We start from the raw sequence: 15897 nt of genomic DNA on the forward strand, positions 1-15897 counted from the left end.
CATGCCAAATCATGCACCTGCTTGGATTTAAATAATGGATTTTGAGCGTTTACTTGAAACCAACTGCACCAAATGTGCTAGATCGCTGCTTAAGAAACATTTCTTATTATTATCAATGTTGAAAACAGTTGTGCTGCTTAATTTTTTTTCTGGCAAAGCGTGATACTTGATTTTTCAGGATATTTTGATAAATAGAAAGTTCAAGAGAACAGTGTTTCCTTAAATTAGAAATCTTTTGTGCATGTAAAGATCTTTACACCTAATGTCGCTTTTGATACATTTAATGCACCATTGTTGACTAAAAACCTCATACTGACCTCAGACTTCTGAAGAGTGTATATAGCACTGATGTAAGACATTAGACAGGGTTTCCCATGCTGTTTGACATCTTCTATTGTGCTGCTGTCCTTTCCCTTCAGCAATCAATTGCCTTTCCTTTGAACTGTGAAGAAAAAAGGCTTCAGAGTTAACAAATGCACTTTTGTTATCTGACTTGTACTCGCCAGGGAAAGGAATGGCTGCCAAGGATTGAGGCCTGACTAAATTTTTGAAGCTCAACGGTTTTGTTCCTTAAACTTAGTGTGTTTTATCCTGTGTAAGAAATCTGCGGGTGTTAAACTGCCAGTGTGTATGTTTCTGATCATGTTATGTTAAACAAAGCATGTTTCTGTTTATGCTTTGTTTTGTTTTATGTACACCAATGTATTCAAGTTCACTTCTGCAAAATCAGGCCTGTATGGCCTGTTTTATTTCCGGTAGAAAAGAATGTGTCTCAGGTTGGAAATGGAGACGAGACGAGCTGCCAATATCTCCTCCGTTCCCTCAAGATGTTTCTAGGCTGAAACCTTGATGAAGAGATCACGTTTGAGCACATTTATATCCTTTGGACTAGGATCTAAAATCCTGAGGCCTCCTGCAAGACAAAATGAATCCCGCTCGCATGAAGTTTGGATATGACAGCATGAAAGAGGAATAACTGAGAGCCTTCAGAAAACTGACCACAGCAACAATGTTCAAATCTGGGTTTTATTATCTGAGATGAATTCGATGGTAATGCTGCGGTCAGAGGTTCGACTGAGAATCCTACAAATGTTCACCGCAAAGCTGTGAGCTATAATGAAATCCTGTGCAGAGGGAACAAAAGCAAGGCAATATGTGCAGGAATATTCATACATCATCTCACACATGTACGCCAGTAAGTTGTTTTTCAAACTAAAGCTGTCAGCTTCTAATGAGAATAAAACATGCACTGCTTTCTCATTGTCAGTGGAGTCATTCCTTTCAAAGAAAATGGTAAAAAAAAAAAAAAAAAAAAAGTTTAATAAAATATTAAAAATATTTAAAACGTATTACTTTAAATAATTAATTAATTAGTTCTAATAATTTACAACTTCTATATAGAAATGAGTTCATACTAGGAGTACTTTTTAAAAGAGAAATATATTTTAGAAATTTAAACTTAATTTAAACATTATTATAAACTTCTGTTTATAACAAAACTGTCTGTTTATGTTAATTAATAATATATTTTATTTTAATATTTTTACATGTACAGACAGTCAGTCAAATGTTGCTGCTGAATATTATATTAAAAAAAATTTGTTATAGAAATATTATATTACAGATTTTTATATATTATAGAAATAGTCATTTGATTTATTTAAAATTTTATTATAAACCTATATTTAAAATATTAGTTATGATATTAGTGTGATGGAGTAGTTTTTAATAAATATTTAAAAGATTGTTTACACTTTAATATTTATAGACACTCATAGAAATATATCATATAATGTTTTTCATATTATAGAAATGTATTATTATTATTTGTATTATTATTACATAAATATTATTTTTGATATGTGTATATATTTATGATATAATAATTTACAAATGATCAGAAACCTCAGTTTAAAAAAACTAGTTAATATTGATAATGAATAAATAAAACATTTAAAAAACTTTTATTAAAAATTTTTATTTATAATGTTGGTGTGATGGATTAATTTTTTTATAAATATTTTAAAGGATATTTTAAAAAAATACATTTTTACATTAAATAATAATAATAATATTTCGGTATCCCCATTTTTTACCTTGAAAAATGGCAATAAAAAGGACGTGACAACATTTGAGTTGATGGTTCAGTATTTAAACTTTTTGTATTCATCTAATGACAGTGACAGGATGCTATAACCTTGATAACACGAAGAACAGGCGATTTGATTTGAAATGCTCCAAATTGTCCCAACATATTTATTTTGCTCAATGCAATTCATTAACACTTAAAAGACATTTACTATTGAACAGAACATATAAATTCTTACAGAAATTGACCAAATGGAAACTGCAGCCTTATCCATATTTCACTGAATGCCACATTTGTAAACAGCTGCATTTAATCGTTAATTGAATAAGTCACCACATCATTTCCTGTGACCTGTCATTCACTTGACCTAAAGTTACCTTGGTGTCATGACAGATGGATCTACTCTTTCCAACAACGGCAAATGTTCCAAAAATAAATCTGTCAAATGGCTGGAAGACCATTGCGTTTCCCCGAGCACAACAAGAGCCGGAGAGCCGAGGAACTATAGTTCCCTAAACAACAGCGAGTGTCGAAGCCACACAGGAAGACTGATTGATAGCTTTAAATTGAAATGAAATCATGAAACACGTTCATTTAATAAGTTGCCTGGATAATACTATAAATCAAGCTGCCTAAAGAACCCACTGACATTAATAGGCTTACATGAATGAATCAGAACTGCGTTATTCATTACTGCAAATGGTACACTGAAAGTCAATCCCTTACTATGAATCTGAATATGGCAGTAAACAACCGACCCTCCTCAAAGACCCCAAATGTTTCCTCATAGCCCGTCTGAGCTGTATGATATCCAGCGAGTAGAAAACAAATATAAAATGTTGAGTTTTCAAGAAGCAAATCTGGAATCGTCCAGCCAGGACTGCCGTTTATGGTCAAGCAGGTCCAAGATCATGTTAGCTAACGTCTGGAGAACTTGGCAGTAGACTGAGGATCTCCTTCACATCAGTGAACCTGTCTAACAGATAGCCATAAAAAGAACATCACTTCACTGCATTCTTCTCTTCCTGACTGCCTCCTCTCATCTTTAGGAGTGCCACATGTGCTCAGGGGCTTGTGAAGGGAGCAACATAAATTGGAGTTGTCAGCCATAAACATCAGGGCCCTTCACAAGCATCATGCTCAATATGTCCTTATCCAGGGTGACTCAGCATAAACAACATGCGCAAATGTTTTGAGCTGGACTCCTGTACTATTGGTTGTTGTTCCTGTTGGAGCTGCTGTTTAGAGGTTAGCACATGTACTGATCTGATTATGTACATCAAGTCAATAAACACTATTAAATCATATATATATGGATATGTTGGGGGGGGGGGGGGGGGGTTATGTTATTGTTGTTGTTGTTTTAAACATATCTAAAATTATATATATATGCTACAATGTTCCATGTATGTATATATATATATGTAACTATTTTTCTATTGTATCAAATACTTATTTCATGCAATAAAATGGAAGTTAATTATTTAAAAACCATACAATGTGATTTTCTGGATTTTTTTAAATAGTCTGTCTCTCACAGTTGAGGTGAACCTACGATGAAAATTACAGATCTCTCCATTCTTTGTAAGTGGGAAAACTTGAAAAATCGGCAATGTATCAAATACTTATTTGCCCCATTGTATATATATATATATATATATATATATATATATTTATTTATTATAATCTGGACAGTATAATATATACTGTATGTGTGTGTTATAGAAATTCTACTAAATATATAATACATTAAAATGCTGTTGTTTTTAAATAATGAATTAAACAAGGTTCTTTTATCAGTATCACTATATGCAAGGTTTAACTTTAAAAGATTTAAAAGATATACTAAACCTATTGTATGGCATCTTAATCTTCACTGTTTGGCTCACTTATACTCTGTTAAAGAGAGGCACATGTGTGCTTCATTGCATTCTTTCTTTAGGAAGTGAGTGGTTTTAATGTAGGATTTGGAATTATAAGCCACAATTTCTCTCTCGACCCCTTGCATAGTATTTTAAATTGGTACGACTGTAATTAGACATCACTGGTATGAGACCATCAATCATTCCAGGGCAACGGTGTATAAACTGAATGCATGAGTGACGCATTGCAAGCACAACTATTGAATTAAATTATTCTGCAAAGACTTGTGTGGTTCAAACTAGAAAAAAACTGCGCTAATGCAGTGGATAACTACGTTTCTGCATTCACGTGAAATCAGTGTAGCTAGAAGCTTCTGCTTTCACATAAATACAAACAAAACAACACAAAAACAAAACAAATCTTATTTTCAATTTATTTGTAAATGCATCTGATGTATATCAAGAAAAAATATATAATATTTATATATATATAATATATATATATATATATTTATATATTGAATTGTTATGTACATTGGTTTACATTTTACAGGGGACATTTATACAATCAAAGACGTGAGATACGCCAGTAGAAGAATATCCGGTACTCTCTGATCCAACAACATTTTGTACAAAGTCTGTACATACAGTATACATACATTCAATGTTGGCCATAAGCACCAATTTCACCAAAAATGTCTTGTATAGATGGCAAGGAATGCAATGCTAACAGTACGCAACCTCCGCCTGGGTGTCTGGGTTACTCGTGACGTACTTTTACTAAGTTTTAGATGAGTGGGGCTTTAAAACAACCGATTGTGCATGGTTACCTCTTTCAGAGAGCAACAATAATGTAATTGGAGTGATATTGATCCTCCATGGCACTGATTTGTATGTTAAACAGGCACAAACAGCAGCAAAACATCCCTATACTATATGCAGATAAACGAGTTTCCTTCATTCCTACAGAACTCTTCTGGTCTGCGAGAGGTCTGAGTGGTTCTGGTTTCTTCCCGCTCTACAATATCTGATCTTATCGGATTTCCTGACCACAACTGTTGCTAAATATTATAAGCAGAGCAGCAAAATGATACATAATAATTTTTATGCATTCCTCTGAAGCACATGTCAACTCGTAGAGCAAGTAAGAGAACCAGAAGAGATAATTTCCTGTCATCACACTATACGTGTGTGCACATGTGGACGCATCTATAGGTGCCTGTTGTGCCTGTTAGCGCAGTACAAAGAGCAATGAGTTGATTCACCACCTGAGGCACTCTGGGTAAATTTGTAGTTGTTTCCATTCGGGCTATTGTTTTGGCAAAAACAGACTGCATAGAAGAGATTGCATTGTCAAGGTTGTTACAAAGCTCTCATCAAAATCCAATTGTATAAATTCGTTAACTATTAGCGTTAACTATCAGCACCCCACTGGATATTACACACATTCTTTAGCGAACACATGGTCAGTGTGCCCTGTCAGTTGTCAAGCTGTGTCCATGACTACAGTTCCCATAAAGAATGTCCTCTTTGAACTCCAGATGCGTCCCAGACTACATTTCCCAAGCAGGAGGATTTTACCTGCAAGCGTCCCCTGTGCAGGAGCTCGCGGTTGAGACCGGTTAGCACCTTGCAATTCCAGTTTCTGTCATTCAAGCTCGTCTCGCAGAGACATTTTGGCAGATAGTCCCAGGTCAAAAGGACTGTTTGAGGCAGGTTAGAAAAGTTTGATCGTCTGTATTGACCTAGCTTAGCTATCAACTTACTGACTCGGATCATCAGATTTCTCAGATATGAAATGTGTTGCATTGCTGTCGAAAATAACTTCTAACCGCAAACACTTAACCACAAATGCCTTGGCCCCAGCTGCAAACATTTAGATTAGAGAAAGGCCCAGAAGGTATCTTGTTTTCATTTTTTTTTTTCAGATGAAAGCAACCAATGACAAACGAAGAATAAAATGAAAAAGTTTGTATCATCAACTAAAACATCAGTAAAAAATTCAATACTGATCAGAAGGCCCATTCACATACGTCAAATGTGCGTGTTTTGACTTCCCTCAAATTCACTCTATGGTCTGTCCAGAGGCGTTTCACAGTTTGCTAGCATACAACTGAAAGTCAAGAGGAAAAGCCTCTGTGTTTGCCAATAGCTTATAATGGCACAGTCCTACCAATGATCAGTAGTTCAAATGAACCCGAGTTTTTTTGGTTTAGAGGAGCTAAACACATTACATGTTGGCAAAAAAGAAGTGACTTTATCGTGATTTTAAACAAGGAATGTTGATGACTGGCAGATACATCAACAATTCATACCTCAAAGTACAACAAAAATGCTTTGAACGTTAAATGTTGCAAACAAATTTGTTCTCAAAACATAAAAAAATCATGAACGCTACAAAAATACAATCTACGAAGCATACAACATCCGTGAGGCCGACGAGTCAAGTAACAGTTTCAGAACAAACTCTTCTTCAGTTCATCCGAGCCTCACGTAATAAATTATCACAGTACCACAAATGAATCTGTCTTTCTCTCCTTCTTTCTTTGATTCGTTCGTTCGGTCTTTCTATCTCTCTCTCTCTCCATGGCGGGGGGTTGTGTGGGGTCAGTGTGCAGTGCGCGCTGTCCTGCTGCTTCGTGGAAAGCGATGGACTTTGATGTGTTTGGACAGGTGATCGCTGCGGGCAAATTTCTTCTCGCAGACGGGGCACTGGTAGGGCTTAACTCCAGAGTGAGACCGACGATGCCGTGACAGCTCGTCCGACCGGGAGAATCTGCAAGAAGAATCCAGAGATAAAGCCAAATATCAATGGTTGTGCTCTGATCCAGTTCATTTTTTACTGTAAAGCTGCTTTGGAACAATACGCATTGTAGAAAATGCACTACTTGGCATTTTGCTTTCGTTGGTGTTTTGTTTTATGACCATGTCTAAAAAAGGCAGAGGGCCTAAATGCTTCAGTTACAGTTGTTTTGAAGTTAACATGGTCCTTATTTACTCTGTACGTTCCTTGTGTTGCTCGTTGTAATCATTCATCTAAGTATATCAACTTGAGCCGCCTTTGAAACAACTATCCTTTACTTTTCAACACTGCTCTGCAATCTTAGCCCAGCGTTTCTTGATCCTACGAATATCACTTCAAGTTTTCTCTAGTCTAATATTTTATTTCATGAAGAAATGCATCAGATTATCAAAGAAAAGGCCAAAAACAACATTTTTCATTTACTTAAACAATAAATGCATAAATTAGTCAATCGCTGGATAAAGATAATGGAAACATATAATAGTGAGCAAAACAGATCATAAATCAAAGCCTATTTGGACAAGACAGTTCATTACTCACATTAATAAACCCTACGGCACGTCTTTTTGTTCTCTTGTATTTGTGATTTGGTAAGAGCAACCGTCACAGTGAAATCAGGCAAAAGGTGAAAATAGTGCTGGAGTTACTGAGTAACAAATCTCTTTCACAGGCTTTGAGGCGAATACTCTGACACGGAGCGCATGCAATGTCAAATAAAACCGTCAAATAATTGCTCAGTGTCTTCACTACTGAGCAGCAAATGGTTTGAGCTTGGAGCAGATCTAATGAGCAACTGTATTTAACCCGGCGCTTAACCCAGTGCTCAAGTTCCAAAAGAAGATTTGCACCACATTCATGACTGTTAATGTTTTCTGAAAGCAAGACCCAGAAGAGGGAAATCTCACAGCTTCTTTTTAGAAAATAGGGAAGCATTTTCCTTAACTCAATTTGCTGTTCTCTCTTACTCAAGTTATGCCATACATTCTGCACAGAAAGTAATAGAGACTCATGAGAAATCAGTTGTATTACATCTCTGGTGTACAAATAACTGTCAACTTTACACCTTTATACTACCAATAGACATCTTACTAAGCACCTAAAGGTAGTGTTCACTTCTGTTTAAAATGAGAAAACCAGGAGAACAAACTCTTGCTCAACCCCATGCCATGGTTTCATATGAAGCCATAGGCGAAGTAGTATCTGTTTCTAATGTCCCGGGAACATGTGTAGAGTATTTGCAAGGCTATAAAAACCAGTCTCTCTCTCCTGCTTGGCTTTTCTTCCACTTTTACAACAAGCTTAGACAGGAATGGTATAGTTGTAGCTATGCTAACAGCAATGTGCTAACTTTGTGCTGAATCCAAAAATAAACCCCCTGCAGCGACAGCCTGACTAACAAATCTAACAAGAAGATTCTCATTTCTTAATCAAAAGAGAACACATCAGAATCTTAAGTCACGTAGCATATGCTAACTGTAATGCTAATTATACCATCATGCGTTTTTGACTGACAAAGTATCTCACATTCTGAAATACCACATGTACGGTATGCGAGCAAGTCTTTGAAGTACGTTGGGATGGGATGGTGGTAGACTAATTGTTGCCCTGTGGGATAGGATGGGACGGGGTGCCCCTCTTTGTTCGACGGCAGAGCTCACAAACAGAGCTGTTCCAGCACGCTCTACTGCACATGCTATTAACTTCTATTCAAATGGCCACATTTTTGCATTGTGCTTGAAGAGCTAATCCTTTGCAACCAACTATAAGTACGCTCTCAACTTGATTCCACCTTGAAAATCTGTATTTTCCATTTCAAAACAAAAAGAGTTACGCTAAAGCACTTTGGTTCACTCTACCACACTCACATGTTGATACTGCAAACTGTATTAGTTCAAATAAACGTTTTCATGCAAGTTTTGTCCTCTATTAACCTTTGTGTGCAAACTGCATAAAACAAAGTATGTACTTCCTGGTTTGTTTCCATCTGCATGGGGAAATAGCAAAGAACAGGACATGTGTGCCAAGACGTTATCATCTAGCCACCAAGCCAACTGGTGTGTTTTCCAGTCAAGTAGCATGTTTAAAGCTATTGTGTGTGCTTTTAGGTCTAAGAAATTTTCAGTCTATGTGTGAGTATGGTTTTGTGTGTTTGTGTCACTAGGACAGTTTTATTTGCGGAGTACCATAGGAATGCTAAAAATGCTGGCACAGCATTGCCGCAGCCAGGCTTAAGGCAGCCAATGGGGCATTCTTCTGTTGCTTTCTTCCCTACATCCATTTCCTGACAGTGTCCTGGAGACCTCAGTCAGACTCACAGACTGCTAAAGGCCAGTCACTGCCAACTGCTATCCAGAAGCAAGGCTAACCAAGGTCACTGATAACAACAGACCTCTCAAAACGAGAGAGGGTCTGAGAGATGAACCTGGGAATCAGGGATACTACTGCAACCAAGTGCTTGAAGAATATATTTACTCAAAACTTGGTAACTCATGCAATCATTTCAGGATTGTACTTTAAGTGTAAACACCCCCAAGCATGCAAAAATACAAGAACCAAACTCTTCTCTTGAAGCTTTATCTATACTGTCAAACCTGACCTCGCTACAACTGCTGGTGCACTTTAAACAGTATCCAGGCCTTGTTCAGAGAGATTGAAGCTGGACATAGACTAAGAGTAAACAAATGAAGCAGTGAATAGAGCAAAGTCTGCCTCTTCAAAGACTTTATCTAATCTCCAAACAGCAGAGATAACACAAAACAAGACTCAAAATCTAAGGACAAATTCTGAATGAAATTTTACAGCTGCAATACAAAGTCATTATCAAGTGTTGGGGAGTAACTACCTAAAAATAGCAAGACTACTAACTACCGTAGACTACATTTATCAATAATGTGACCAGCTTTTCAAAATAGTATAGTTTTTTTAGAGTAACAGGCTAAAGTTTCCAATGAGTAGTGGTACAGAATGACCACTTGCATGCTAAATTGCATTGTATTTCGCCTTTTGCAACCTTACAGCATAAGCGAGTTGAGGTAATAATCAAACGTGTTCTACTTAACTTCTCTACTAAATGTTAGATATCTTTTTTTTTGTAGCATTGGAAAGTTTGATTAGTTCTTGTGAATTGGTTCATGTAATTCAGAGGTGTCCAATCCTGCTCCTGGTGGGCCACTATCAATCAGTGTACCCCAAATCCTAATTAAACACATCTGACCCAGCTAATTAAGGTCTTCGGGATTACTAGAAACTTCTAAATTAAACTCTGCAAGGCACTGGCCATTTAGCAAAAAGCTCAGAAACCCTTAAGGTAATTGGTTCTTGGCAACTTGCATGATACGAAATGCCTCAAAAACAAGGAAAATTTGTGACAAGCTAACAGATGTTTAGATTTGGATAGTCCACATACTAGAGCTCTACCTAGTCTCTGTTTGAAGTCCATTCATGGATGGTCAACAAAGATAATGATGTACCGCACTGCTTTCGCAATAACTACAACTTACTGCAGTGAAAGCCATTTGTACATATGCAGACCTTGACATCTAACCTCTGCTTGAGTGGAAAAAAAACACAAATGTACAGAACAAAAACACTCACCTCCAGCCACAGCCAGGCCAAGTGCAGGCAAATGGTTTCTCGCCTGTGTGTCTCCTCAGGTGCGCCTTTAGATGGCTGCTCTTGGTGTACATCTTGGCACATCCAGGGAAAGTACACTTGTGCATTTTAATAAGATCAGCTACCGAGCTCTTCTGGAATTTGTGACCCCCAACTACAAGCCCTGTTCCCTGGCCATCAACTGTTCCGTTCTCCCCTAGACCTAAGGGCTTAGCGGCAATGGGAACTGGGGCAATACGGACAAACTTGGAGGAAGAGCTGTTAAGGCTTGCCGGTGGGATCACCTGAGGAACCAGGGCAAAGGTTTGACCCTGGATGTTGACGAGGAGCTGGGTTATTTTGACGTCTGAGGCAGGTTGTGGTGTTGGTGTCAAGGGGGCAGTTTTAGGGCTCAATTCCTGTTTCACTTGAATGGGCTGGAGCTGTAAGATCACGGGCATGCTAGGACTCTCCACCATTACTACCTTCCCAGAAGAGTCCTCCTTTTTCAACATGTTCTGAGGATTTGTGGAGGCCCCTCCTGTGGATTGTACACTTTTGGGATCAGAGTTGGCATCAACTATGTCACTTGAGACAGGCACTGTTTGGTCTAAGCTTTGAGCCCAAGGTTCTGATGTAGGTCCTTGGATGCCCTCAAAGGTCAATAGACCCTCTCCAGCTTCCTCTTTCAAGGCTACCACTTCCATGTTCTCTTCCAGGAACTCCTCGATCTCCTCCAGAGTGGGCTGAAACAGTAGCCCTGCATGGTCCTCCAAATCTCCAGGGAAAACAGGGAACTCAAAGCACTCCTCTTTGGTGGTGCGGTCCCGTCGTGACTCCCAAGCCAGACCCATGGGAAGAATTGGAGGGACCATGGGAGACACGGTGTTGAAGGATGACAAGTTTTGGCTCACAGTTAGGGACTGAGAGTGAAGGAAGTCAAGGAGGCCATCTTGACTTTCTCCACTTGAATTACTCCCACAACTAGAGCCCAAACCCTGAGACTCAGGGCTGGAACAGGAACATGGGCTAGATGAGTCACTCAGGTTATCCTCTGAGAATGGTGATGGAAGCATATGGTACACCCCCTCGTCTGTCACCATATCCGATGGGTTGTGGGCTGGCAACAAACAAGTGTAAGGAAAGAAAGTCTCTTTATCAAGCAACAAGTGATCCACCATTCCTGGCTACTGCCTGTCCAAAGTGCGGCGACCACTTGTACAGTTCCCTGCTATGAATGATTCAGGTTTTCAGTCTATAAAAAAAATAAAAAAAACATATTCAGGATTAGCAAAAATGTCACATTTCATTAGGGCTGCACAATTAATCGAATTTCTAATCGCGATTACGATTATAGATGCCACGATTACATAATCGCTCAAGGCCGAGATATTTATTTATTAAAATAAATAAACAATTAAAAATGCCCACTTGCATTATTCTGGGTGCTTAAGAGGTGTTTGTAGCGCGGGGTTTAACAAACTCAAACACTCTGGATAAAAGACATTTTGTCTAACCGATAGTCGTTGTCATTCTGTTGTGCATGATAGACATGTTAAATGCCAAACGTGTCAAAAGCAGAACAAAATAGTGGTACTCGTTTGAACAGCGTGCCACACAGACCTGTCATCCGCTCGCCTCAAAAGAAAACAGCGCAGCGCGAGCTTAGAGCGTATGCAGTTTATTGCAGTGACCAGTCGCGATCACGCACTAAACAACGCTGTGAAATCCAGTACTCGAGTTCAGCGCAGAGTTCTCCAGTACAAATCACATCTCTTTAATTTAAACTAGTTTAAAGCCAAATAAATCGGAGCTGTTATTCTCATCAACACTGATGCAGAAAGCAGCAGAAACAGTGCAACAACGATCCAGTTAGAAGACGTTTCAATCCACAAATCACCCACATTTACCATAGTTTTACTGTAGTAACACTAACAGCAACATTGGTACTGTGGCAGAAAAGTAGGATATTCATATTGAGTATTATTATATTATTAATATACTAAATATTTTAAAGGAGTACCCTAATGGAATATAATTACATTGTTTTGTTAATTATTCTATCAGTTGATGTGGATTTGTAATTGGCTGAATGTATTTAGGCTACTGTTTTTCAATGCAAACACCATAGAAACCTTTTAGTTAGGCTACTTTTTTACCATGATAATGAGGTGCTGCTCTTTTGGTTATGTATAACAGATGAGGCTGTTACAGTTTTCACAATGGTACTGTCAAATGTACACCTGCATCCCAACTCAAGCTCCTGCTACTCTGAACTCAAGCTCCTGTTCTAATGTGCATTTCTAAGAGACAAAACTTGTAATATTACATGTTCAGTGCTACCAAATCAGGTGCTGGTGCCACTGCTCTCGAATGTTAGTCTGGAGCCCTGATAATATAAATTGTACTGTAAAATGTTACTGTAAATTGAAATGTTGTCTGTTTAATTGTAAATGAAGTATATAGCTTTAGTAAACCATTTTTTTATTTTAGTTTTAGTATAACATTATTATACCATGCATAATTTTACCTTTTTTTGTTTAAAGAAGAAACCAAACCAATGTATAGTTGACATTTGAGGCTCAATGCTATATAATAGCAATTAAAGTACAGGAAGAGTGTTTTCAGCCTTTTTTAAATATATAATAATTTTATATAAAAATATGGCATGCAGCTTCAAACAATGGCATAAATCTGTTCAAAATAATCGTTATTAATAATCGCATTTACAATCTCAAGGGAATAATCGACAAATATGATTTTTGTCATAATCGTGCAGCCCTACATTTCATAGATGCATAACATTCAAAGTAATTTAAGTCCAACTGAAGCAATCTTGAGAACAGACTTTTGATGAAGATCTCAGTCAGTACAATAATTTGTAAAAGGCTTTGATCCTACTGAATTCATAGCAGTCCAGCTTTTGCAAAGGGACTAACAGACCTACAGTAAATAGCTTGAATTCATTCAGCATGTCCTGTATACATGATTATTAGACTACAATTAGCCTTGGCAGTTTACACGCACACACACAAAGACAGAGGCGATGTGCAATGTGCATTTAATCCTTTAAATATTCAATGACGTGGCAAAAACCAGCTGTAGTCAGAGTATTACTATGCATGTAAACAAACTCGATGCTAGGCCGAATTATGATTCAGTGACTCTTTTCCAGTCCACAAGAAAATTTAAAACCCAAGAAGCAGCTAAAGGCTAAGCTATCATCAATTCCTGCCTTGTGGATGTGTGAGACACTGGAAACAATTTACTGTAATAGCTGTATACTTCAACTCTAAAATAAGGATGTGAACATGTTACTCCCTCACTACAAGTCTTGCTATAAGCTAAACCATTTAGACAAGATAGCATTGTCTGCACACAATGAGTCTCAGATTATTGTGTTCAAATGGAAACAGATGAAACCAAGGAAACCAAGACTCTTGCCAAAGGAGCACATAAAATGACGTTGTTATGTGTGAGAACTCACCATTTAATCAATGAACTATGTTCAGTAACTTAGCGTTTTCTCCTTTTTTGGTATGTGTTGTACTTGATACATAAATAATATGTTTGGTTTTCTCTCTGAGGTGTTTTTATTGTTAGCATGAAAGACTTACTGTAGTGCTGCTGCTATCTGCATATCAACTGTAAGACATTCAAGAAGGCAACATTGTTCATTTCTGGGAATTTGACCAGCAAAGCCTAACTTCAATACTGCAGCTAGTAATTTCATTATAGCATTCCTTGGCCCATGCACTGAAAAGAAAAAAAAGAATCTGCAGCAACACCAATATAATAACCACTCCAACAGAGACTTTACACATATCATATAAGAAGTAGAATAAGTCTATAGGGGGACTGGAAGTTAGTTGTCACATTTTTGATTCCAGTGAATACTTTTGTACAGAAACAAACCTTAGTATTGTCTACAAAAAAAAAAAAAAGATACAGCATACACACTATATGGAGTAGACAAGTGTAAGTGTAAATGTACAAAAATATGAAATCATTATTATTGAGTGACAATAGACCCAATCTTTCTTTAAGCAAAAAGTAAAAGCATATAACAACCTTAAAACCTACATTAATTTAGTTAGTTCTAAGTCTATAGAACCGTCATTAGGCTTTCTCGCGGTTGGTTTAAGTAGTTCAGTAATCAATACTGGAAACTTTGATTGGTGTTTAATCGCGGCGGTGATTCTAGCGCCCCCTGTCTGTTGCAGAATGACCGAGAATAACCCTGACATCTACAGGCAGTGTTAACACCCGCATGTGTTCACTGCAAACTCAGGAGACATTGTTTTTTCAAATGCCCTTAGACACCTTAAAATCACTTTAAATCTCTCTATAATTACTTAACATTACACTTCATCTCTGTGGTCCCATCTAACTTGTCCTAATCACGTTCTGCCATTTGTAATAAAGTTTTCAAAATAAAATAAATTTTCTTCATCAGTTTTTAAAAGTGGTCGAAATATGCAGTGAACGAACTCCAGGCAGTTTTTACCTACAAATTTATTTTTTTATTTTTTTCAAATGTAGATTGTTACAAAAGTAAGATTACATTACTGAAAATTTGTTCTATTATCATCATTGTAATAAATTATAACTAAAACATTTTTAATTAGAATAAAGTTTCAAATATGCAAAACTAAACTATGACAAAAATGGATGTGCATGCTTTATGCTATTTATAAACTATTACTGCATAAAGCTTTAATATATTTAAATATCCAGCCCCTGTTTACCCACTAAACTTGTTGATCTCCCTGTCTTGGTATATAGTTAAACTGTATAATGAGCACAGTTAATCCAGGCTATTCTGCATTTTAGTATTATTATTATTATTGTTATTCTGCATTACGCGCCTCACGTTTCGACGCAGCACAGAGTTGCACACAATTTCCGCGCTTGCCACGCGACTACTCGACGCGCAAATGAAAACATAAAAACAAGCAAACTTACCTTTCTAAATCACTCGCATTAATCCCTGGTGTTTAAAGTTCTAGTACGATCCGTTTCTCTTTGCTGAAGAATGCTTCATAAACCGTTAAATGTGCCCTTGAGACATAAAGCGTCTCGTGGCAGATCATGCTCTCGTCACTAGTATTACGCTGCTGTCACACGATCTTGTCTTGTGGGCTTTAAGAGTAGATTTGGGGAAGGCTGCTGAAGGCTCGTCTGCTCCACACGCTGGGATTGGTGGAGCCGTCGATGGAGGCAGGAGTCTTGCCTTTTGTCGTCAATGAACAGCTTTTACTGAAGTAGACATTTGCTTCTGTCAACTGAGGGATCTTTAACTCTTGCAGCGGTGCTGTAATAGCAACGCATCTGGCAAAAGAAAGTTAACTACAGAAAATGAGCTCAAAGTGCAAAAGCTGTCATTAACGGAAAGATCATTAATGAAGTGAGTATTTTATTTCACATTTTAATAACAGCACTATAATATAATAAATGTATCTCAAATGGTGTTGTGAGATTAAATTGAAAAGCTTACTGCTGGCAATTTAATATGGGATTAAAGTACTGACCCCATAAAGACAAACTGCATA

General features: G+C 37.3%; 1 protein-coding gene across 2 annotated transcripts; it reads right to left on the reverse strand.

Moving 5' to 3' along the window:
* Positions 1 to 4482: 4482 nt before the first annotated feature.
* LOC306860825 (Krueppel-like factor 15) lies at positions 4483 to 15484 on the reverse strand. Of its 2 annotated transcripts, none has more exons than XM_079402771.1 (3): positions 15311 to 15484; positions 10349 to 11600; positions 4483 to 6727 (listed from the first exon to the last, which is right to left on the reverse strand). In XM_079402771.1, exons 2-3 carry the CDS (start codon positions 11524 to 11526, stop codon positions 6559 to 6561), a joined length of 1347 nt encoding a protein of 448 aa, XP_079258897.1. In that variant the 5' UTR covers positions 11527 to 11600; positions 15311 to 15484; the 3' UTR covers positions 4483 to 6558. The 2 variants fall into 2 exon arrangements, with proteins under 2 accessions (XP_079258897.1, XP_079258896.1); XM_079402770.1 differs by lacking the exon at positions 15311 to 15484 and adding an exon at positions 13963 to 14089.
* Between the last annotated feature and the right edge of the window lie 413 nt (positions 15485 to 15897).

This window comes from Barbus barbus (assembly GCF_936440315.1).
Source record: "Barbus barbus genome assembly, chromosome: 41".
Taxonomy (NCBI): domain Eukaryota; kingdom Metazoa; phylum Chordata; class Actinopteri; order Cypriniformes; family Cyprinidae; genus Barbus; species Barbus barbus.

What these genes read in the sequence shown, in the direction of transcription:
- LOC306860825 (XM_079402771.1), bottom strand. Translation starts at nt 11,526, where the DNA reads ATGGTGGATCACTTGTTGCTTGATAAAGAGACTTTCTTTCCTTACACT. An exon ending in TGGCCTGGCTGTGGCTGGAG is followed by an intron (nt 6,728 to 10,348) that starts GTGAGTGTTTTT and finishes TTCTTCTTGCAG; the next exon opens with ATTCTCCCGGTCGGACGAGC.